At 44.4% G+C, this 25,850-nt stretch overlaps 1 protein-coding gene across 1 annotated transcript in view; it reads left to right on the forward strand.

The window, feature by feature from the left end:
- The window catches only part of LOC128839512 (cysteine-rich protein 1-like), a 49,962-nt gene extending 26,169 nt beyond the window's left edge, over window positions 1–23,793 (forward strand). The window contains exons 2-4 of the mRNA XM_054032569.1: window positions 3,411–3,505; window positions 16,936–16,990; window positions 21,515–23,793. Coding sequence (XP_053888544.1) covers window positions 3,411–3,505; window positions 16,936–16,990; window positions 21,515–21,597 — 233 coding nt within the window. The 3' untranslated portion in view covers window positions 21,598–23,793. The remainder of the gene's footprint in view (window positions 1–3,410; window positions 3,506–16,935; window positions 16,991–21,514) is intronic.
- The last annotated feature ends 2,057 nt before the right edge of the window (window positions 23,794–25,850 follow it).

Consider the following 25,850-nt stretch of genomic DNA (forward strand, 5'->3'; position numbering starts at 1 on the left):
ATTAGCCACAATATGAATGTTTAAAATAAAGAGGGGTCTGAAGGGCCATCTCATCTTGCTCGTCCCTTGTGGGATGCATCTAAAAATCCTGCTTTAGGATCTCTTCTACCAACCAGCCCAAGATGTACCATCTGATTTAGGAAAGCTGCTTCAACCCGCACAACAAAGTGGGGAGGGGGATCCTTTCCCTTCCCCCTCGGTCATGTGTGCATTTGTACTTTGCTAGAAACGGTTGCTCAGAATCTGCCTGTTTCCAGAGAGGTCTGTGCTAATTAATATGATTACTACTGAGGTCTTTATAACACTTTTCATCCGGAGAGCTCAAAGCACTTTACAAAAGAAGTATTATCCCCATTATACAGATGAGAAAACTGAGGCACAGAGGAATGATGCAACTGGTCAAAGGTTACCTGGAATAGAAGCCTGGTCTGCCGAGTCCCAGTCCGGCATGCTACCCATTAGCCAACACCACCTCCCTTTGTTGGTAATACACTAGTTCAAACATGTATGCCCCTGTCCATCCCTCTCCAAAGACAGCCACTGCTGGCAGTGCGGGTTTGTTGGCTTGCAATGACTTACAATGCAATCCTTTCTTAACCAAGCAATTTGAGCCTGATGAATCCTGTAGCTTCTGCTTTAAGGGGAAGCAGTTAAAGTGGGGATTGGAACCCACGACACGTTTAATTATGGTACTATAGGTATGGTGATTGCAGGGTATTACGAAGGTGACCGTGGGATATTACTACAAGGGAAATCAGAAGTGCTCCAGAACGGATATACCTGCTACTGACCATGTGGTTATCACGGGCAAATCTGCAAGGTTAGGAATACTGCCCTTCCCATATTGGAAGGGGCGGGTTTCTGCACCTGTCACAGCCACCTCCAATGTCAGTGCTCAGGAGATGCGAGAGCCAGAATGACTGAAATCAACTGTGCTGTGGGAACCTAGATCCGGAGTCCCAGCTGGTGGACCTCACCTGGGGATTGCCCAGGGATTGAAGGGAGAGAGACATAGGCAGGGGCCCTCTTGCTAAACCCCAATCTGCACCAATCCTGTTGAGTTGACACATCACCGCAGCTCTTATGTGACCAGTGGAGAAGGGCAAAGTGCGTGGAGATTGGAGATTGTTCCTTCTCCCCTCCCAGTGGGCCAATCCAATGGGAATCAGAAATAAATGCTGGTCAGGCTAGAAAATGCAGGGATTACATGTAACCCATCCCAGGCTTAATTGAGCACCATCCAAGAAGGAGCTTAAAGGGGCTGCCAATGGGATCAATGTAATGACTGGGCACCACTCATGGCCTCTGTTGTCATCTGGCTGCAGCCCTGTTTTAGGTTATACTCTTAAATGGCTGGTGCCAAACTTCATCCTGGCCTGAGTCAGGCCTCCAGGTTAGCCCCTACACTTGCGAGAGTCTGAATAATTCCAAGCCCTACTTGGGTCAGTTAAACTCTAGGGGCTCGGTTCATCATTACCAGCACTGTGCGGCTTCCGCAGAGCCCTACTGCATGGGGTGATCCAGGGCTGGGCAGGGGCATGCCGGAGGAAAGCGGGGGGGACATGCCAGAGGAATGGGGATGTGCCGGGGAATTCTTACTGGCCAGCAGAAATTCTGCCCCTCTGTGTTGGTCCACAAAGCTCCCTATACAGCGCTCAACCTAGCACCCAGCTGCCCTGGAATAGAGTTACTTCAGGTTTTGGCTGGATATGGGCCCATGTCGCCAGGTTCAGATCTAGAACCCACATTTCACCAAATTCAAGCTATCGGTCTGGTCCCATCCAGATTCCAGCTTCGGCCCAACACGCCTGAGCCCTGGGGTTGGGATCAGAGTCCAACCTTTTCCAGAGTTAAAGGGAATTTGGATCTGAAGCGGCAATTTTCCTCCTGGACTTCACTGGAGTGACTAGTATCGCTCTGTAAGAGAGGACAGAATCTATCCTGTGACATTAAAGGGACATTGGTAACTTGAAATCCAGCCAGTTTTTTAAAAAAGATGTAAAAGTTGTTCTAAGGCTTGCCCCCGAGTTCCCTGCTAATGTTTGTGGGTTTAGAATCACATTCCCCTGCTTGATGTGGAAACACACACATACAGTACAACCAGGGGAAACTGACTATGGTGATGTGGTGAAACTGACTATGCAGAAAGTGCTGTCACGTGCAGCATCAGGGACTGGATCAGTACTGAACTAGCTCCCCATTGTGTTGCTAGAGAAACCACTCACTGAGCGAGCTCTTAAATGGAAACCCTCAGTGCTGGTGATGAGTAAAGCTCTTATCGCCCTTTTCACAGGGGTAGAGATGTTAACCCTGGTGTCCTGGTTTAAATCCAACTCAGATATTCTACCCATCTAACTTCCTGCTGCTGTTTCAGTCTTCTTCCTGTAACCATTGTGTAAGGTTGGTGTATGCTGTTAAACAGATGATGTATTACACCCCAGAGCTGGCAAAATTTCTGGAGTGGGGAGAACTTTAGAAATGGGTAGAAACACAGTTTACATAGTCCAGTGAGATCCGTAGGGATAAAAAGATGCCTTACAAATGTAAGATATTATTATTATTGGCTGGCATTCCCTGTGGCCTTATACAGATGACTATAATGTACCAGGACCAAAGCCCCTCTACGGGGAAAATATACCAGGGAAATAAATGCCCAATAATTGTCTGACAGCTCCACAGGGAAGATAAATAAAACGCGTTTCTATGTTTCCTGAAATGCAGTATGTGGCTGTAGCGTTGTCCTGATTTTCTTGATTCACTCCCACAAGAATGTTTGCATCAAGCCATGCATTCATCCTGATCCTGAGCTATGTTATCTCTGAGTTTGATCATATTCCGCCTGGGGAGCTAATAAGTACTGCCCTCTCCCTTTAGCAGGATTATGACACAAGATCAAATACATAATTGCCTCAGAGTAAAATTCTAAATAGTAATAAGACAACTAGGTACCCAAGTTGACTGCATGATGTGTCTCCCTGTGTGTCTTTTTATTCTTAGCACAAACACAAACCAAGAAAGCATCTACACTAAACAATGTGTGACCTGGGAGAGAAATCCTGCCAAAGATGAAAAAAAAAAAAACCTCCCAAACCCTACACTTGATTGAAGCGAAGAAGAAAGGCAATTTTCATCCTGGTTAGGCGTGAAATTTCCAACGTGTAAAGTTTAGAAAGAGTAAACTTCAAAAAGGCAGAGCCACAGCGGTGCTGTTGAAACCAACTCACAGAAAAAAGCCAAATTGTCCCTGTATTAAAGATTCTACCCCGGCTTTGATTTGAGAAAAAGAGTCCCACTCTTCCCTCTTCCTTGGCAAGCAATTCCACGGATCAAAGACACTCATTTCACATATGTTCCACTATTAATGAGGTGCTTGGAGTATAATTACTCATACCTTTTTCTTCTCTTAACAGCTGAGAGGAAGCGTTCTCTAGGCAAAGACTATCATCCCCTTTGTCTGAAGTGTTACCAGTGCAAACGGCAGCTCAGCCCCGGCCAGCACGCAGAGGTAGGAAATGAACTGTCTCTTATCTGCCTGCCTGGATGAGTTCCTGCATGCCCACAATAATCCATCTCCTGATTCCATTTCAAAGGGCTGGTTCGCACTGGGATGCACTAAAGGCTGCATGCAATATGCTTAGAAGTTTTTTCAGTGTGAAAGCTGGGGAGATAAAGGCTGATAGAAAGTGGACATACACAGAGAACAGCAAACAGATTAGAACTATTACAGCACCAGGGTAGCACCACCATTTACTAAAAATATCCAGCTTGCCAGAGTGATAAAGACAAACCACCGTGTGTCTGTCACACTCCGGTGTGGGGAGGTGGACGGGGTGAGTGTGTTGAGAGCCAGAGAACAGGTTGCACACGGTATTGTACACGCTAGGAGAGCCTGACAGGAATTTTTCAGCAAAATGTTTTTTCAATCAGAAAATACCAATTTGCCCAAACTGAAGCCGTTCACAGGCAAGGGCCAGTTTCGATCACTTGCTCATCTTGAAAAATTGTTTGGAGAAAAGAAGTTTTGACATTGTCCACGTGATTCGTGTCGACATTTTCAGAATGAAAAATTCCGGTTCAGAAACACTTTTTGGTTAGAAATTTCTGCTAACAACAATTTAAAAAAAATCTAAATTTAAATGAAATGTTTTGAATGAGCTGAATTATTAAAAAAAAAATCTGAGGTTTGACAGATGGGAAAAATTGAGATTCTGACTTTTCATCACAATTCAGGATGTGAAAGTTTTCCTGGGATGGGAAAACCATTTCCTGCCCAGTTCTAGACTGGGGAAATCAAACAGACTCAGATCTGAAGGGGCAGCCGATGAGTACCACCGGGGGAGGGGGGTTTGACATACCTCAAGCAATAGAGCTGAGAGCCCTGCTTTTGAAGACTGCCCCGAGCATCAGTGAACTCTTGGGAAGATTTTCCTAGTCTAACCCCAAGTCGATGACTCTTTAGGGATGCTTCCAAATCAATGGGATGGGTTTTTGGAGAGGGTTGAGGTGTTCCTCAAACGGGGGTGGTGGGGAGAAATGGAAAGGGGCTTTGTGTAACTGGTTGGCTGGCCAAATGGAGCTAGCCACTAAATGATTTCAGAGCCTAAGTCCCTCGTTCAAAAGGGATTTAGACAGCTGGGGCCATATTTTCAAAGGTACCCCCATTCCTCGACTAGAGGGGGATTGGCAGGGGTCCCAAGAGCAGTGGATTTCAGAATAAATAATCCTTTGAGATTACCGGGGCAGTTCCGTCTCTCAGAGCAATTGTCTCAGGCTCTCTGCAGACTCAGGCCAAAGTTTCAAGCTCTTCTTACTAACCATCAGGGCTAGAAACCATTTTTTAAATTAATACTGGAATTCACGTCATCACATGATTCCAGGAGTTGGAGCCCCAGGCTGCCTATGCCTTAATGTGTCCCTGCTTCCAAGTCCCAGTGCAGGCAGCGGTGTTCAGGTCTTTGTGGGCATGCATGCACCTGACCTGCCCACATCCGCGGTGGTTGATTTCTCAGGGTAGCCAGAGAGAGCTGCTCTTTATTTGTCTGCAGTACTGCCCTGTGACAGATTCTGCATACAGGATCTGATTTATACAAGACACCCAAGAGCTGTCATGCATCTGCATGCAGTTTCTGATTCTGCAACATACCCAACCATATGCTCCTCTTCTCTAAAACCAGAATCAGTCCTACTGCCACACTCTTCAAATCTCCAATCACTGAGACAAATGAAGATGGTGGCACGTGCTGCCGCAGACCTTCCTGGCTCTGTGCTACAAACAGCACAGCCCCCACTTGCTTTCTGCAGGTTCACGAATCAGAAAGGCCAAGAGATCTTTCAGGTTCTTACCCAGAGGGCTGTGGTGATGATCTGGGTAAGGGCAAGGCACTAGGATGATGTTGTCTCTAACACACAGTAACCTGGGCAGCTCAGCCAGCGCATTCCCCTTAACATGTGATCAGAGCCAAATTCTGCTTGCTGACTAGGCAGAAGTGGGAAGCTGGTGGGAGTCTGTTTTGTGTCTGTCTCATGTGCACTTCTTGTGTCTAAGGTGATATATACATCACCCCTCCCTCCCCAAACAGCCTAATGAGGAACGATCCCCAGCCTGATTTCCCCCTTCTCGAGGACAGTAACAATTGGCTGCGGATCTACACCAGGCGGGCTGAGCCCAGACCTACTCCCCACTCAGCTGTTCTGGCACCTGTATATTCTACACTTTTTAAAATGTCAAAATCAGCCTAGGAGGCCATGGTCCTGGACCCCTTGTGGATTAGATTTTATTGAAACAAAATGTATTGATTGACCCCAAACAAGTCCCCCCCCCAAAAAAAATTTGTTTCACAGGAAATGTGAACATTTCACAATGAAAGGAAATGTCAAAATGTTGGAATTTGCCATGGCTTCAAAAAAAAAAAAAAAAAAGAGAGGGTTCAAAGAAGAGCAACCAAAATGAGTCTTGAGTCTCTACTAGGAGAGATGGAAGGAACGAGTTTGTTTAACCTAAAAAACTACCCGAAAAGGCAGCAAGGCACCGGCACACTCCTAAAAGCGGCTCAGTACCGAAGAGCACAAGAAACTATCCTTAGGGGACACTGGGGCTAAACTAAGGAGCAAGGTGCTGAAGTTAAAGGGATAAAGGGAGGTAGCAGAAGTAACTGATGTTAAGGTCAGTCAGGCAGCGAAACGAAGTGGCGAATAAGGTAGCTTGCTATGGCACGGTCACTAGACGCCTCTAACCTGGAAGCAGGGGTTTTAATTAGGCAATCTGCGAAGGTCCCTTTTCATTTCTGAAAGCTCTGACTCCCGGCTCTGCTGTAATCATAGAAGATCAGGGTTGGAAGGGACCTCAGGAGATCATCCAGTCCAACCCCCTGCTCAAAGAGGGACCAAATTCCCAAACAGATTTTTACCCCAGTTCCCTAAATGGCCCCCTCAAGGATTGAACTCACAACCCTGGGTTTAGCAGGCCAATGCTCAAACCACTGAGCTATTGAATCCAGGTCTCCAGAGGAAGAGACTGGCTGTTTAACTCGCTAGCCTCATAGCCATCGGGCCTGGTGGATAAGACCAGAAATAGCAGACACCCACCTATTCTGGAAGCGAAGCTGCTTCCCTGAATATGTGCATCCCATCCCCACTGTGTCTGTGGGAAGTTCCTTTTACTAGTGGATTGATTTAAAGTGACTGCTAGTCCTGACAGTCACTATTTCCTGGCAAATGTTGACCTCTGGCTCAGTTGATTTCATCATGTAACCAGCATTCCCTATGCACCCTCTAATACTGTATGAATTTGCTTAAAAGCAGAAGTTGAGTTTTTTCAGACCCAGCCATTTAATCATCAGGCTGCAGTGCAACATTAGTGGCAATGGTGCTATTTATCACGAGTTAATTGCAGCTCTGGGGAAAGGCGATTCTTGGAGTTCACAAGTGTGTGTGTGTGTGGGGGGCATTAGAGGTGTTTTTCAGCAATAGATAATGATCGAGATTCAAAATGTCTGGTCGGTGACATACTCTTTGAGTGCCCCCAAAGCCCCATGCACAGCGCGGGAAGAATGAAAAATGCCAGACAGTAATATTGTACAGTATCCTTTGAGCTCATGACAAGACCTAGTGCTCCTAAAGGTGGGAAATCTCAGCAGCACTGGCTGGTCATAAAGACCCCCCAGGCTCTTGGGATTTGTTTGCTAAGGAAGTTTCCCGACACACCGGGCGTTTCCTTTTTCCATATTTGCTAGGTGTCAATATGGGGTAAACAGAAGAAAATCCACCCACTCATTTTAATTTCAGGAACTGAAGGGAAATACTAGGTAGTGATGTTTAAACTATCCCCTCCACACACACCTGGGTTTTGTTCCTGTTATTCCCTTTGACCTGAGCGATTAGCTAAATACAGGGTGTCATGGGTTGTTCCAGTTAGGGGGACAAACTGGTGATAGAGCCAGGTATTGCCTTTGATGCAATCATGTTTCTTTACAAAGATTATACATAAAGTCCTGTTTGCCTGAACACAGCAGGAATCAAATAGCAGGAGACAGTTTCCTTGCTTCGTGTTCCAAGCCTCCCTTTCCAACCAGAACTCTGCCTAAAAAGCTTTCTCTTAGCTTTCTCTTAGAAGCACATTACCAGCCTTCTCTTACTGTCTTCTTGCTCCTTCTGCTTCTGTGGTGCTGTCTTTCTCTCTCCTACTTCTCCTCTCCCACACATATCCTCGCCCACAAACAACGCTCAGCAAAGCCCTCAGCCCACACAGTTCTAATTCCTGGGCAGACTCGCATATGCCTTTGTTTTAGGTGGGAGCTGCTTAAGTGTCTCTTACAAATATTTTAAATGAGGGGTGGCAGCCACACCCAACAGGTTAAATGAGGTATGATCCAACCCACAACATTACACTATTATTAATTATCTGTGTTGCGGTAGCATCTAGGCCCCAGCCATGGATCGGGACGCCAATGGGCAAGGCACTGTACAAACACAGAAGAAAAATACGGGCCTGCAATGTCTCCTCAAATCCAACAAGCCAATTATGCCATTTAAGCGAACCATAAGGGGCTAGAATCAGATCCTTAGCACCACTGACTTCAATAGAGCTATGACAGTTTGCACCAGCTGAGGTTCTGGCCCAGTGACTTTAACTGGATAAGAAGCACATAATGAGAAAATGGATCACGTCAGCCCAAAGAGAAGGTCCATTATTTAGAAGCTCCATCCAACTCTAACTCATTCCCAGGTGCAGTCTCCAATCAGCTCCACCTGCAGCTGCTTCCAAATGGCCAGCCTGCTTTTGAACCACATCCAGACGCCATGGCTTGCAAAGCTCTAGACACCGCTGGTTTGAATCGAGCACACACATTATTCCTGATCCCATTTTAAGCAGGACTTGCCCTCTCTGCTCTGGGTTCCAATTCCACAGGCTGCTGAGACACACAATCTTTCCATCCACTTCGATCACTTTAGATCAGGTCCCAACAATTTTAATTCCTCTGGGGTTTAGGAGTTTTTTCCCTCTCCCGAAGTAGAAAGCCACATTGAAAAAGGAAAGTTAGAGGTAGGCTGGCTTGCCAGAGGTCGGGATGGCAGCTACCTGCACTGTGATCAGATCTGTCCACTGCCATCAGCTAATATCAAGCTGCAATGCGAAGCTAAAAGAGCTCTGTGGTACAAAGCAATGCTCATGATATTTTATTTGAAATGCTAAACTTTGCTTGCTTTTTTTTTTTTTTTTAAAGACAGGCCATAACAAAAACAACCCTCTTGCTGAGTTCCCTCTCTGCCACTCCCCTTCCCAGCCCTTCAGTCAGTTTATTTGCTTTCATCCCAAACTCGCCTGTAGCAGCTCTGTATTTTACTCTGTCTGAGAACACCCACATCGGTGCCAGCACTTAAATACCATTAGCAGGAACATTTGCGGGAGGAATAATGACATGCCTTTAGCCCCCACTGAAATGCTTTGGACTCAGTGCAGTTTTTGGGAGACAAGGAAGCAAACTGAAGAAAAATTAAAAGGAAATGAAAAGTGTCTCTCCTACAGAGTGGAGTAGTTAGCATGGACTAACTCCATACGTCTAATTCATATACTGAAATAATCTATTAGCAGAAGGTTTCGGCCTAACAGATTCTGAAGGAAAATTATAAAAAACGTCTAACTGTTCTCATTAAATATTAAAAAAACCAAACCACTCAATGCAACACATTTTTTGTTTGCCTTTAAAAATTCCCCATGTACTGTTTGCAACCCAAACATTGAAGCATCATGCACATAAAGAGAAGTGCAATAAGCCAAGAGAAACTGACTTGGATCCAGTTTGCAGTGTTGTTATAGTCATGCTGGTCCCAGGATATCAGAGAGACAAGGTGGGTGAGGTAATATCTTTTACTGGAATAACTTCTATCGGTTAATGAGACAAGCTTTTGAGCTCTACAGAGCTCTTCTTCAGGTCTGGGAAGGGTAATCAGAGTGTCACAGCTCAATAAAAGGTGGAACAATTTGTTAAGCATAAGGAGTTAACACATGTTGCAAGAAACCATTCCAAATCAAGTAGGAAATTAACACATCTTCAGTCATAGGACAAAGGAGAGGTAGGGCAGATCTACACTAGAAATTTACATTGGCGCAGGTGTACCGATGTTTGTGTTAGGCATGTGTAGGATCCAGGGTTCTTGAATGGTATGTTGTAGGGGTTACTGATCATCATAGCAGTGGCGATATGGCTTCAGGTTTTGAATCTGTTGTTCTGGCAGGGTCTGCTGCCACTTTCAGTTGGTGTATCCTGGTCTTTGCGGAGTTTGCTTCTGATAAGGAGCTTGGCAAGTTTGGGGGTCGGGGGTTGGAAGGCCAGAAGCTGGAAGACAGGAAAGATTTCTTTCAGGATGTGGTCCCCATCAAGTATGGGTTGCAATGTTTGATGATACCCTGCATGGGTTCGAGTGTGGGTTAGTAGGTGACAACTAGGAGTGTGGGGTCAGTGGGGTGTTTTTTTGTTTTGTTCTGTATTGAAGCAGATTCTCTCAGGGAATTAGGGTGACTCATTCCATGATCCGATCGACTTCTCTGGTGAAGAGTCCTTATTTGGTGAAAGCGGTTTTGAGCGTGTTAAGGTGTGCATCCCGAATATTCTCCTCAGAGCATATTCTATGGTATCTGAGGACCTGGCTATACATAAATTTCTTGGTGTGTTTGGGGTGGATGCTGAATCTGTGGAGGTAAGTGTGGTGATTCGTGGATTTCCTTATATCTAGCTCTAGGGCTCCATTGTTGAAGCTGATGGTGTTTTTCAGGAAGGTGACGCAGGTGCGGGAATGTTCTAGAGAGAGTTTGATGGATGGCTGGTGGTTGTTGAAGTTTGGGGGGCACTCTAGGAGGGAGTTTTGGTCATCTGTGGAGACAGCGAAAATAATCGTTGATGTATCTCAGGTATATCATTGATTTCATGCAGCATTTTTCTAGAAATTCTTCCTCCAGGTGATGCATGAAGAGGTTGGCATATTGTCCTATGACTGCAGCAATTGCTCACTTCATTTAGAATTGTTTCTTGCAATATGTGTTAACTCCTTATGCTTAATGATCTGTTCCCCCTTGTATTTAGCTGTGATACTCTGAGTACCTTTCCCAGACCTGAAGAAGAGCTCTCCATGGAGCAAAAAAGCTTGTCTCTCTCACCAACAGAAGTTGGTCCAATAAACAATATTACCTCACCGACCTTGTCTCTCTCTAGAGTCTAGTTTCACAGATTATACAGAAATGTAAATAAAGAGCTCCATGGTGAAAACCATAAGTCCTGGAGCACCCACTGAAAAATTTAGTGAGTGCTTAGCACCCACTGGCAGCCAGCATTCCCCCCCCCCCATGCCTCCTGCCTGCCGGTGGCCCTGCTGATCAACTCTCCCCGCTCCCTCCCAGCACCTCCCAGCCGCTGTGATCAGCTGTTCCATGCCGTGCAGGAGGCGCTGGAGGGGAGGGGAGGGAGAGGAGCGGGGATGGAGCACACTCAGGGGAGGGGGCAGAACTGGGTGGGAAGAGGCGGGGCGGGGGCAGAATGGAGGCACGAAGAGGCGGGAACTTGGGGGAAGGGGTGGAGTGGGGGCGGGGCCTGGGGTGGCACAGGAGTTGAGCACCCCTGGGACTAGGAGGAAGCTGGTGCTTGTGGTGAAAACATTCTTTCCATTTGAATAATATAAAGAAATATTGATAACACACGTACAGTCTTTGGGTTTTCTTTAACAATGATTTTAAATCTGACAGTATATTTTTAAGTGAATTATAATATACCCCTCCTGCCTGTTAAAATGTAATTTGTGTGAGTCTTTATGTCTCCCCTACTCTGAGTGGTGCCTGCTCCCAATCCAGGTTTCCAACACAATAGTGCAAATCACAGCTTCTTCCCCATTACGTCTAAACTGCCTCACGTGACCTGTTATATATTGCTCGACCAGTGAAGAAATATTTGCGGCTATACAACCTGGTGCTGTAAATCCATCACCTCCGACAGCTAAGTAGCATTGGGCCAGCTCAGGCCTTGGATGGGGCAGCTAGGTGTTGCAGGAAGTGTTATCAGTGGTATTGCAGGTAGCACGCTTGGCTCTGAATGAGTGCTGAACCATTGCCCAATGGAGGTGCTGTCTTTCAGATGAGATTCAAAAACAGGATTGGTACCACTTATGGTCATCAAAGGTGCCATGGGACTTTAAAACAGGAGTAGGGAAGTTAACTCTGATGTCATGTCCAAATTCAAAGATGGGTAATTATATTATAACTACTTAGATTCCCTCTGCAGTTTTGGTTGGATAAGGTAGTCTTCACTTTCTGTCCTGAACTGTTCGGAGTGTTGCTGTTTTTCATGAGACATTTGTCACATCTCATTGCAAAGGTGACTACAATTCCTTGGTGGATAGAGTGAAACTGACCTTCATATGATTGATATGGCAAAATTGAATGAAAGCTGTAAGTTACAGATAATTACATATTTACATTGAGTTAACTCTCTCTGTAAACAGGTGGAGAGATTCAGCAGGCAGACAGAGAGGGGGAAATAGCAATCTTTCTAAGGGCCAAAAATCTTTTTAAGGCCAAAAGGGTCCATTGATGATAATCAAGTCTGATCTTCTACATGGCACAGGCCTGGGATGCCTGCATGAAGCTCAAGACTGCTGGTTGCACAACATCATATGTTTCAGAAAAAGACATCCAATTTTGATTTACTGACTTTGAGTGATAGAGAAACCACTACATCCTTAGGAGAGCTGTTTCAATGCTTAATCTACTCACTGTTAAAAATGTGCTCCTTATTTCTAGCTTTGTTTCCAGATATTATGCTATCTTTATCCTCTAGATTAAAGAGTTATCTGCAGTTAGAAATGCCTTTCCCATTTAAGTATTTGTAGATCATCATCAAGCAACCTCTTAAACTTGTCTAGGATAAATTGAATAGACTGAACTTCTTCAGTTACTCATTGTAAGGCAGGTTTTCCAGACCTCAAATCATTCTTGTAGCTCTTCTCCAAACCCTTTCCAATTTGTCAACATCTTTTCTCATAGATTCACAGATTTCAAAGCCAGAAGGGATATTGTTTGCTTGTGCCCAGCTTGTCAAGCAATTCAGGTTGCTCTATATCAGAGACCTGGTCCTCTTCATTATTTACCATCCCCCCAATTTCAATGTCATCTGCAAACTTTATCACTGATGATTTTATGTTGTTTTCCAGATCATAGATAAAAATGTTGGTAAATTGTAACAATGGCTAATTACTCTCACTGTTAAAAATTATGGCTTATTTCCAGTCTGAGTTTGTCCATGACTCCATATTCCATGATTTTGTCCAGGATCGATGTCCAGCTAACTGGCCTATAGTTACATAGGTCATCCTGTTTATCCTTTGAAAATATTGGCACACCATAATTTTCCCCCAGTAGTCCAAGATATTTTAAAAAGCAACATCAATGGTTCAGATAGTTTGCCAGCCAATTCTTTTAAAACTCATGGGTGCCAGTTATCTGATCCTGCAGATTTAAAAATGTTTAACTTTAGGAGTTACTTTATAACAACTTGCCTAGGTATTGTTGGAATAAAAAGTATTTCATTATCCCTCTAACATGGGGCTACATCATACAGCTTATTTCCAAATGCACAACAACAAAATTATTCAACCCTTCTCCTTTTTCTGCAGAATTATTGACAATTTTACCATATCTGTCAGTAAAAAACCTCTTATTTCTAGGAATTCCTTTGTTCTTGATTTATGTCCATACCTTTTTCACTGATACCTTTAGCTTCCATTATCAATTGTCTGAATTTCATAACTACTAATTTATAGTCATTACAATCAACTTCCATCTTTTTCAATTTGTTATATACTGTACTTTATTTTTTATAGCTGATTTCACTTCCTTTCTTAACCAGGATGGTATTTTATGTGAATAAGACTTCTTTCAGGGTTGCAGGATTGTGATTTATTTAGTAAAGCTTTCTTAAACACTCCCAGTTATCATCCATTTTTTAAAAATTGTCTTTCAATCAATTTTGATCTTAATTGTTTCCAGCATCAGAAAAATGGCCCTTTTAAAATGCCAAATATATATATTAATGGGCAGGACTATATCCTCTTTGCACATAACAAATGTAATTAGGTCATGAGCACTTGCTCTTAGGCAACCGCTAATTGTTAGCTCAATGATCAATTCTTCTTTATCTGTCAGAATAAAGTCTAATATAGAAATACTCCTAGTTGGATATAATATACTTAGTGTTAGAAAATTATCGTCTATAGTTTTCAGAAATTCCAAGGACGTTTAAATAGTGGCAGCTTCAAACTTCCTGCATATGTCTCCCCGACTGAACTCCCCAATGACGACATGTTTATTTTTTCTGTACATTGCAAATAGATGTTTAAAGAGCAGCTTATCCTGCTCTCAATGTCCGTAACAAACTCCCACAGGTCTCCCACCTTGTGGCTCATCAGTGAGAACACTGATCCGTAAGCACTCCAGGTCCTGTGCTTTGAACTGACGGTAGCTCTAAAGCAGGTAATGGTATCTGCTGCCCACTCTGTCCTGCCTAAACAGGGTGTTTCCGGTGAGACCATTCCCACTACATGAATCCTCCCACCATGTCACAGGAATAGCTGAGTGGCCTGCAGTCTTGAGCCCTGCCTCCCTATCCTCCCCTGAACACCTGTGGAAAGGGACAAAAAAAGAAACTGCAATTTGTCTGCTAGTGATCAAGTAGTGCCCCTTGCCCTCTGCCACAAGCATCTGTCACAGTCTCTAGGTATATTTTACATTCCAATACAGTCATAAAGAACCCCAATAGATGCCCAAATCAACACCCTTCCACAAATACAAATAATCATGCCTTTCCCGCTCAATCTGCCTCCTCTATGAAGGCCCAGATAAAGAGCTGATTCTTGCAGCATGATTGGAAGCTCTCTGACCCAATTATAGTAGAAAGACAGCCTGAGACATGAGGCCTTGTATCAGAGGCTCGGCATGAGGCCTAAACTAAAGTAGCGGTCAAGCCTTGCCAATATAAAGCAAAGTTAGCAAGAGACAGCCTGTGAGCAGGCTCACGGAACCTGGCAAGAACAGGGCTGGTATTGCAAAAACACACACATTCCTGAGACGTGCTGGGCACAGGACACTCGCGTAAACACATTCCAGAAGGGTGGTACCAGAACACCCCGATACCAAGTATAGTACCAACACTCTCCCTGAAGATGATACAAGGATACACTGACCCCCTCTTAGTGATAAGGTCAGGATGACAGTGTGATGGATAGAGATGTTTTGATCAAACCAATATGTACAAGGTAATGGGTGGTAACAAATCACGTCAGGGGGCAGTAACTAATCATGTCAGAGGGACAATACGTAACTTGTTTGTACTGGTGTATAAAGAAGGGTCTCAGAGTGTCTCTGGTCAGCCTAGCGGGGCAGTGGAAAGTCCCGCCATTGACTGAGGAGGTCCATTGTCAGGGGCACACATGTGCTAGTGTAACGTAGACACTGATCTGGGGAGCTAGGATTGTGCTTTGTCAGCAATAAACCTGGCTGGGCGCCTTCGCTACTGAAACGGGTCTGTGGTTTTCTTGGGTGGTATGATCGAGGTCTGCTGCATCAGCTATCTGCGCAGGGCTGGGGTAGCACACAGAGAGAACACACACGCACACGCAGCCAACATCTGACAACACCAAAGAGCAAAGTGAATTCCAGAGCTGAGTCTCCTTAAATGGAAACATCCTGCCACCATTCTCTCCCCCACATTTAAACATGGGAGTTCTAAGCTTGAACAACCAGCAGATCTCAAATGTGGATGTGTGACGGGTGGGGGAATCTGTCTATACAGTTTCTGAGTTCTGTGTGGGATTATGAACTCCCTGCATGAACTCTCTTTATGAGGCTGCAGATTCCATTTTGAATGTGGGGCTCTTTACCTTCTTGGTGGTCCTGTTACCTCCAGGTTGGACTAGAATTCCAAAGGCTGGTGGCCAAGGAATAAAAAGAGAGGGTTGTTGACTTGAGTGCTCAACCATTGAAATGGAATCGCTCTAAACAACAGACTGGCTCCCAGGATTCTGGGGTCACCTGTTGAGGCTGACCAGGGAGTCAAAGGAGAGTATAAAAGGAATAAGCTGTTCTATTTGCTCTCTCTTTGGCCATTTGTCATGAGCTAAAGATGAGAGAAGCTGCAGCAGGACCCAGTTGAGGTGGGCGGTGGAATAGGGAATGCTGCCTGCCTACCTACCTACCAGAACACAGGCGGTCCCCCAGGACTCCCAAAGGAAGGATAAGCTGGAGAAGGGAAATGTGTGTAGAGTTTATTATTTTTATATGAGTCTGTGTGTTTATGTGATTAACTAAATCACATAAATAAACTAAAGAGCAATAATGTGTTGGAATTCTGTGCATAGTGTCTGTGTGCAGCACCTACCACTTGCCTCCTGAGGGAGTTAAACTGTAACGCAGCAGGCTCAGACCTTTGGGTGGAGTTCTGGGAGAGGCGGTGTTTAAGCTACTGGGGTAGCGTAGGGGTCAATGCTGGATCTTGGGGCCTAAGGCAGGTGGGCCGAGGGCAGGGCTGGCTTTATGACCCATGGGGCCCAATTCCAATACCTGGCGGCAGTCCGGGGCTTCAGCGGCACTTTGCGGTGGGGGGTCTGCTCTGGGTCTTCCGCAGCACCGAAGGACCCCCCGCCGCCGAAATGCCGCCGAAGACCCCCAGAGCGGACCCCCCGCCGCCGAAATGCCACCAAAGACCCCCAGAGTGGGGCCCTCTTAGGTGTGAGCGTGGGGCCCTCTTAGGCGCGGGGCCCGATTCCGGGGAATTGGGTGAATCGGCTTAAAGCTGGCCCTGGCTGAGGGGCTCCATTCCCATGACAAGGTAAGAGACTGAGAGCCAGCACCCAAGACATTTGCAAGGAAGACCAAGAGAGGAACCAATACTGCAGCCTGCTGAGGCCCAGGGATGCTTAAAACATCCAGGGCTTCAGCGGTTGGAGTCCTCACAGCAAGCTGTTTGGCAGACACTGGGAATGGGTGACAGGGGGTGGATCACTTGATGATTCCCTGTTCTGTTCATTCCCTCTGGGGCACCTGGCTCTGGCCACTGTTGGAAGACAGAATACTGGGCTAGATGGTCTATTGGTCTGGCCCAGTATGTTCTTAAGCAACAGGGCGGGCAACAGGGGAGCCTGACCAGATCTGCGATAGGAAGTAAAACAAGGAATGAAGGATGGTTTCTTAGTTCAGAAGTGCCAAACTATGCAGGGATTTATCAATCCACACCTACACTGTGAATACTCAGAGACAAACTGGAAGGAAGACTCTGAAACAGTATACAAGATATTATCACAAGTGGTGCTTCAGGGATTTCCTGTGTGTAGGAAAAACCTAGTCCCTAGAACTAGCCCTTAGTTGTCACTAAACCTTTTGCTGTTCTTCTTTCACAGTATGATGACAAACCCTACTGCAATCACTGCTACCTGCAGCACTTTGGACCAAGAGGTAACATCCTTGCCTACTCACTAGCTCACCCTTCACTATAATCCTGTAATTCAACAGACTGATTTTTAAAAGCAGCCTCTAAATCTGTGTCCCCTGTTTTCCAGGCACAGTCATTTATGCATGGAACAAGAATGAATTGGCCCAAATAAATAGCATTTGTGGGAGCAAATAAGAGTTAGATAGTCAACACCCTAATTGGTCCTCAGAAATCCCAAGCTGAAGTGCAAATAGATTTTATGCAGGCAAATTTGCAAGTGCAAATTTAGATATTGGATTGAAGCCCCTTTGAAAATGCAGTCAATAATATTTAAGGTTAAGATTCTGTCACAGGTATTTTTAGTAAAAATCAGGGACAGGTCATGGGCAATAAACAAAAATTCACGCTAGCCCGCAACCTGTCCCTGACTTTGACTGAAAATACCCTGAGGGGGGAAGACAAACAGAGCTCTGCCAGGGGCTTGCAGCTGCTCCAGCCCTGATGCTGCTCCTGTGGCAGGGGCTGACCGCTGCCGTGCCAGCCCCAGGGGGCTAACCCAACCCCAGCTGCTGCTCCGGTGGCCCAGGGCTGACAGCTACTCCAGCCCTGCCCCAGAAAAAATCATGGGGGTTCCGGAAAGTCACAGAGTCCATGACCTCCATGACAGAATTGTATCCTTAATGATACTTAATGTTGCATTGACATCTTCCAGTTTCATTATGCCCTTCTGAGACGCATAGTCTTAGCAAACGTTTCTATGGCATGAAGAACGAACACGACAGAGGGGTCTGTTGGAAGTAGCATGGCCTAAAGGAATGAGTGGAAAGTTGGGTCTTAGGCATTTCTAAGGTCTAATCTTTGTTATATGTTTGTACGGCACTTAGGACAACGGGGCGCTGGCCTCTAGTCGCTACCATAATACACATAACAATAATAAATCTGTGTGGCCTTGGGAAAATCACTTCATCTCCCTGCCTCAGTTTCCCCATCTCTATAATGGGGGTAATAATCCCTCACTCACAGAGGGCCCAGTCCTGCAAACCTTACTCACCTGAGGAAACCCTATTCCACTGTTAGGAGGACTCAATCCGCAATTAGTTAATGATTGTACTGCATTTCTAACACATGGCACTTGATTCGCCTCTCGCACCAGTTTTACTGTGTCATAACTGCATTGTGCTGCCGGGTAGTTACTCCTGACCTGCAGCGAGAGGAGGATCGGGCAAGTGTTATAGGTAATAAGTGCTAAGGGCATCCTTATGATTATTATTGCTGTTTTTCCCTCACTTCCGTGTGCCCTGGCTGATGTCATAGATATTCACAAAACAAGGGGACGTAGCTGACACTCAAACAAACAAACTCATCAAGAAACTGCAGACTGGCTTGATTTGCATCCACTTGGATAGAGTCCAAAGCGCCTTTCATTCTCGTGTAGCATCTGGTGAAAGAGGGGAGAGAGATGAGCCCGAAGGAGCTACTCATTCTACCTCAAAGTGTCCGTGCCTGCTCCTGATTCAGTGAGGTCTCTGACCAGCTCCAGAGGAACAGTTTATAATGCACATGGGTTTCCATTCCCACTGGTGGGTGAGGCCTTCGCTCCCATGCCAGGAAGAATTACACAAGGTGACCGTTATCTTAGAAAAATGATTGGAGCTTTTCCTGTTACTTTCGCCCTGATGTCCATCTGATGAAGCACCATGAATTGTGTGCTGACTGTTTCGCATTGAAAAGTGAGAATGCCTTTCAGAGGCGTGGACCTGTGCATGGCCTAAGCTCCATTCCCAGCTAGCATTCAGACTCAGATCCTGATCATAGCAGAGTTTCCTACCCAGGAAACAGGACAGGTTCTGAAATCCAGTCCAACGTAGGCATTCATGTTCAGAGCTAAGTGAATAATGGATTTTTTGGTTCAGGGGCCAAGCCAGAAAATCCTCCCCCAAAATCCAGTTCGATTTGAAACAAAATCAGTTTCCCCCCAATTTTTCATCATATTGAAAAACTCTAAAAAAAAAAAAATTTTGTTTTGAAACAACACCATTTTAGTCGATTTGAAACGATGATGATGGTGATGCTTATTTTTAGTGTTGCGTTTCGCTGTGGCTGTTTTGAGGGGATTTTTATCTTTTTTGTTTAAACTGGCCAAATGTGAAAACGAAATGCCATTTTGAAATAAAAAAAAGTCTAAACAAAATGTTGTTTTTAGAAAAAAATGTTTTCTGGGTATTTTTGGCGGAAATTATTGGGCAAAGTTGACCCAAATTTGCAAGCAGCTTTGGAGCCACCTCCTGGCCCCCCAGTGCATTTTTTGGCAATTTTTTTATTTGCCAGAAATGTTTCTCCAAGCTCTCTCCATGCTGCCCTCATAGGCATAGTGTCTGGGCTCCTCGCTATTATCTCAGCACCACTCTGAGGGAGGGAATTGTTGTTATACAGATGCAGAACTGAGGCACAGAGAAATGAAGTGACTTGTCTAAGGTCACACGGGAAGCCTGTGGGGGAGCAAAAACTGAACCCAGATCTTAAGGGACCCAGGCAACAAGCTTAACAACAAGGCCAGCCTTCCCCTCCAAAGAAGCAGCAGAGGATCTGATTCTGATTACACTTACGCCAGTGTAAACCAGGAGCAAATTCCCTGAAGTCGGTTATTTATTATTCATTATCATTTACAGCAGTGCACAGAAGCCCTAGTCAACATCACAGCTTCCCTGTGCAAGGTGCTGCACATACACATAGTAAAAGACAAGAGCTTACAGTCTAAGTAGACAAGACAGACAACGGGTGAGAGAAAAGGAGACTACATGGAAGCCCAGTTGAGGCACCGAGAAATTGAGTGATTTGCCCAAGGTCACAAAAGAAATCTGGAATAAAGGCAGGAACTGATCTGCATTTCCTAAATCCTAACAGAGCCTCCTCTCCATGCATGTGCATGTAGACCGGTGAAATCAGAATCAAGCCCCAGGTTTGCATTAGATCTTTGATCCAAAAAGAAATTGTAAAATTGTATTATGTTCAGAGAATGTGGATAGCAGACTGGGTAATGCCCTAGCCTTTCATCTCTAGAAGTGAAAGCCTCATGTCAAAATGAATTTGGAGGTGTTTCACATATCACAAAACTACTGCATGGTTGGCAGGACTGTATCAAAAAGGACACAGGACTAGAATAGCAGAAGTTTTGTAGGTTGGGCTAGATCTGTTTGGTGGAAGCTTGCATCACATTCACCCAGCAATAGCCAATGTTTAGAACTCATTGCCATGAGAAAGAAATTCACCCATAGTTGTACAACCAATTAGTCTTATTAATAACCACATTTATTACGGCAGTGCCTAAGGACCACCCAAGAGCCGGGCCTCATTGTGCAAGGTGCTGTACAGAGTAGTAGATGTTCCCTGCCTTGAAGAGTTTACAATCTACATTGAACTGTTCTTTATGGACCTATGCTTGGCCTACACACAGGTTTTGTACCAGTATGATTATGTTGGTTAAGGGAGTGATTTTTTTTTTTTTAACCAATATTAGTACAACCCCTGGTGTGGATGCTGTTATACAGGTCCAAAGGTGCCTCATACCAGTATATTTAATTCTGCTTCGTGTGCTGTACTACTATAAGCACATTTATAACAGCATAATGACATCCCCACTAGGAGGTTGGACCACTTTAATTATACTGGTGGATTCAAAACAGTACAACTTGTACATGTAGAAAAGGCCTAAGCCCCTTTTAAACCATTCTTTATATGGTTATTCATAGAAGAGTTTACACAAAACATTTTCACACTACGTGTTGTTTGTGAACTGATTAATTTGGGCATTCTCTCTGTGTTATTTGTGTTGTGTGGTGGCTCACCTGAGTCACATGGTAATGTTTCTGGTACCTGGTTGGATGACTGAACCATTTGAAGCAGGAGAACAATGAATAGTCAACTTCTGGTGTGAAAAAAGATCATTCACGCTAAATTCATCGAAAATTTTAGGATTCATGACCATTTTCATGAACACCCATTCCTTAGCGCAACAACATGACCTCAGGAATGACTGTTAACCAAACCCAGTGCTTTTATACACAGAAATATTAGTGTATTCCTTTTCTTAGCCACAGAAACTGTTCTACCTGATTGACACTGCAAAAGCTGTTTATGACATCAGACTAAATTCTCTACATAAGAGGTATTCCATAGTGCTGTTCTATGCCAAAATGGACCCAATAATTAAGACATTGAGCTTGCATGTTGAAGAGGATGTTATCAGAGCTCATGTTTAGTTTGGTTTCTCCCGAGACCGAGAAGTTCATGAGAGTTCAGTTTTTAATTGAACAGCTTGCCAAAGCTTCTACAGTGCTTTGAGTAGGCATAATTTCCTCCTGTTCTTAATAGCAAGTGGAATCTTTGATGAGATTTTCAAAGATGACAACACTGCAAGATAAGGTTTTACCGTACGTTTCTGTTTTTAATTCCCCATCCCCCCTGAAATTTAATGTTTCCTTTTGTTCCTCTCTGTGGGCTTTCTTATTCATTTGTCCTCTTGGTATTTTTGTTTTGTTATTTTAAAGGAATAAGACGGCCAACGTCTCGCTCATCTCTTGGGGCAGCTTCCTCCTCCAAAGTTCCAGTGGGAAACCAGAACAGCTCCTAGATGGCCCTGCTTTAATATTCAAAACTCGGAGACTCGTTACTGGACTGTGATCAAGTAGCAAGATGGCATTGTATTTTTACCCACAGACTAAGAAAAATGCAGCTGAAGAAGAATGTTGCTTCTGAGAACGACTGATAATCCAGACAAGTCATAAGAGAACATGCTTCTAAACTGAAATCCCTCCTACTGCAGATTAAAATTGTGCTGTGATAAATGAATTTTAATGAGCTACAATGAATTTTAATGGGATATATTCTTGTTTGTGTGAAGGGGACATATTCATAGCATCGACTTGATTTTCTAACAGCTTAGAAATTGTTGGTTTACTCATCTGTTACCTGAATTGACACTGAAATCTGTAAATAATGATCTCTTTACCAGTATAACGGACTTCCAGGTGGAAACTTTCTCAGCAATGATCGATAGGTGTCTCCAATTATTCCCTGGTTGGACAACTCAGATGTACAAATCTCTCCACCTCATCTTCTCCAGTAGGGCAAAAAGCTGGAAGCTTGGAACCCATTACTATCAATATTTCCCCAGCTTTCTTTGCTGAATCGGTCTTTGACTGGCAGCTGTTGGGAATGTCAGCACATACCTTGGTTACTCTAGCTAAGAAACGGTCATCTCTATCATGGTGCAATTTGTCTTCATGTGTACGTGAGTTGGAGTGGATGGAACAGTAGCCCAGGGATAGCATTTAAGTCCTGTAAAGACACATGTATGTCTCTGCATTTGCCCAGTCACGGATGCCTCCCACCCTAAATTCCTATTAGAACCAGGGTCCTGACTCAGTCCCCTGAACTTTAAGCATGTGAGTAGGGCCATTGATGTCCATGGTCAGAGTCTACGCTCCTCTAGTATTGATCATTTGTTTTCCCCATCAAGTATTGTTCTGATACACAAAATTACAGGCTATTTTTGAATTAACATTGCTAATCCGTATAACTGGAGTTTAATGGGTCTTTACACCCCCCCTCATTTTCCCCACATTCTTCCATTGTACTGAATGATCAGACCTAAAGGAATTTCACATCATTAAACATCCACCCACACCCCAATCAAAGAAATACCAATTCATCTGCATTTTTATACAAAAGCAGACTAGAATTAATTAATGGAAAGAAACTCCAGCAGAATGGAAGATGTGATGTTCTCGTACTGAAATGCCTGGCTTATTAAATCTCTACTCCTTGTAAAATAGATGATGGATTTTTAATGTGTGCTCTGGATTCCAATGAGCCAAAGTGAACTTGAAAACTCCCAATTACTGTAGTTTTTGCCATAGATGTCACTGTGAATAAGTGGTGGTATCATTTCAATATGTGAAATAGACTTCTCCATTTCTGTTTCAATCTGCATTCCAAGTTTGCAGAATTTCTTTCACTATTATGAATCATTCTCACCTTTTTCAGTCTAATATTTTATGCAACAAGTTCACATAATTCTTCCCTCTGAAAATCATACAATCCAGTTGGCAGTTGCCTGGTATCCTTTTTAACTTAGCTACTGGTGCATGCAAATGGTAAACACCAAGAGGATGATGTTGTTAGCAACTTTGATGCAGTTAACCTGAGTTACAGAAATGGAGAACTTTTCCTTGTAGGTGGCTTCAGTCTACATCACATCACAGGATAGGCCTGGGGTTCTCAAACTTCATTGCGTTGCAACTCCCTTCTGACAACAAAAATTACTACGGGACCCCAGAAGGGGGGAACCGAAGCCTGAGCCCACCCCAGCCCCACCACCCAGGGTGGTGGGGGGGCAAAAGCCAAAGCCCCATTGACCTAGGCTGGGGGGACCAAAGCCCAAGGGCTTCAGCTTCAGGCAGCCCCTGTAACCTTAGTCCCACTGCCCAAGGCTGAAGCCCTTGGGCTTGGGCTTTGGCCCTGGGCCCCAGAAAGTCTAAGCCAGCCCTGGCAACCCCATTAAAATGGGGTTGCGACCGACTTTGGGATCCCGACTCACAACCGCTGGGATAGGCCATTGCTGATTGGCTACAAACACATTTTTTGTGTTTTTCAAAAAAATCAAGAAAAAACATCTAAAATAAGTCACTGGGATGCCAAAGGCTCTGAGTGTGATTGCCTATCACCAAAGGCTAAATTGTACAGCTGATCCAAAAGGCCAATTATTTTTCATGAGAAATGAATTTATTTCCCCCCCTAAATGATCCACAACGTGGTTTTATTATTATTATTATGAAAAAAACAGAAAACCAAAACATTTCTACTTAAAAAAAAAAAAAAATTGTTGGATTTTCAAAAAACAACCCCCCCCCCCCTTTTTTTTTTTACCATAAACTGAACCTAAAATTGAAGAGTGACAGTTTTGGGGTAGAAATTTTCAGTTTCTGGTTTGTCATCAAAAAACGCCCACCAATTCTACTAAAAGGCCATCATCTTTCAGTGGCCTCAGAATTAAACAGAACTTTATAAAAGCCTTATTACTGATGGGATTAGAGTCTCTCTCTGTCCTGCCCCCGTTTCTGTTGGTATTTTTATGTAAAAATGTCATGCCTGCCATGCAAAGTGTAATACACTATCGCTAGATAGTCATTGTTTTTCTTTGAGTTTCGATATTGTTTGCTTTGGTGCCAACAATTAAAATAGTCATGTAATTGCTTTGATGCTCACATAGCTGCTTTCATGTAGGACCCTCTGTCTCCCTCCATCTCACAGCCTGGAAGGAAGCTGAAGATCTTTATGCTGTGATGTTCAAAGGAGGCCAAGGCAATTCATCCCAGATCCTCAAAGATATTTAGGTGCCTAACTCCCACTGGAGTTAAGTGCCTAAATACCTTTGAGGATCTGGACTTTAGGCACCAAATCCCATTGAAATTCAACTGGAGTTCAAAGCCAATCACAGAAAATACTTTTTCATATGTTGTGATTAACCTAGGAACTCATTGCCACAGGAAGTTGTGGAGGCCAAGAGCTTAACAAGATTCAGAAAGGACTTGGACATTCATATGGGCATCAAGAGTACCCAGTGTTGTCAGAACTGATTACAACAAAACTTTGAAAGGGATATTAAACCTCATGTTTCAAGGCCCAAACTAATTAGGGAATCAGGATGAGTCCTCCATGGGGGGCAGATTATCCCACATTTCCCACTCCAGGGTTTTTACACCTGCCCCTGAAGCATCTGGTACAGGCAGCTATCAGAGACGGGATATTGGACTAGATGGACCAGGAGTTTACTCCAGTCTGCAGTTCCTGATGCAGCTGATGAGGAGAGTACCTCCCTATTGACTCTGAAAGATGCCGATGGCATGAGAGCGTAGGATGGATATCATCTGTCAAACTCATGTTTGCCCCTCATACAGTACCAGTTAGTGGCGGAGACAGCTACAGAGCTGGACACTACTAGCTATGGAGAAGACACAGCAGAGAAATGGGAAGATGGACTCAAAAGCAGACTGGACAAAACATTTAGAGCCCTAGTGCCTTCAGACAGTGCACACCTCTGGGGGGCAGCATCTGTGGACCCTGGCCAGGATACACTCCTAAATAGGAAGTCCTTGTGCTAGCGCAGAGAGATGGATTAAGGGCCTGACCCAAAGTCCATGGAAGACACTGGAAAGTCACTTCACTGGGCTTTGGATCAGGCCCTACTTGACCCTGCTGGCTCTTTTCAGCCCCATCACCTACACTCATGAAGCAGGTTTGTAGAACAAACACCCATCCCACAAAAATGGGAACAGGTCAAAACTTTCCCATCAAACCTGGGTTTGTCGAAAACCTGAAACCCCAAAACTTTTCAGCCAAAAGGGTTTTTTGACAAAAGGTACAAATCTTTGTGGCGCCCCCCCCCCCACCATTTTCTAATCAACTCTGCACCTGAGCTGTAGTTCTACTTTTCAGGCACCGCCCACACCACAAACTTTTGTGTTGTGCTAGGACACGGGCCTGCCCCTTGATAGCAATAGTTGAAACATTGATTGTGGAGAAGCCGCAATTTCATATCCCTTTAGAATGAACTTGACATTTGGATCCGCTCAGCAAAAACAAACACCGAACAGCAATGGCAATGAGTAGCATCGATTTATCATGATAAACCTGGCTTTATGGACTGATACACAGAAGCTCTTAACTTCTCTTTGGAAAGGCCTTTTTGCAATCGTGTTTTCAAGTACAGATGTGCCAAATCAACCCGGGCATGTATGTCTTGTGTTTGGTTATTCTACAGCAATACCAGTTCCATAGACTACAACTCTGTTAGCATGTACCCAGAGACTTAAGGCTTCTCTT

The sequence above is a fragment of the Malaclemys terrapin genome, chromosome 6 (genome assembly GCF_027887155.1).
Source record: "Malaclemys terrapin pileata isolate rMalTer1 chromosome 6, rMalTer1.hap1, whole genome shotgun sequence".
In the NCBI taxonomy this organism is placed as follows: Eukaryota; Metazoa; Chordata; order Testudines; family Emydidae; genus Malaclemys; species Malaclemys terrapin.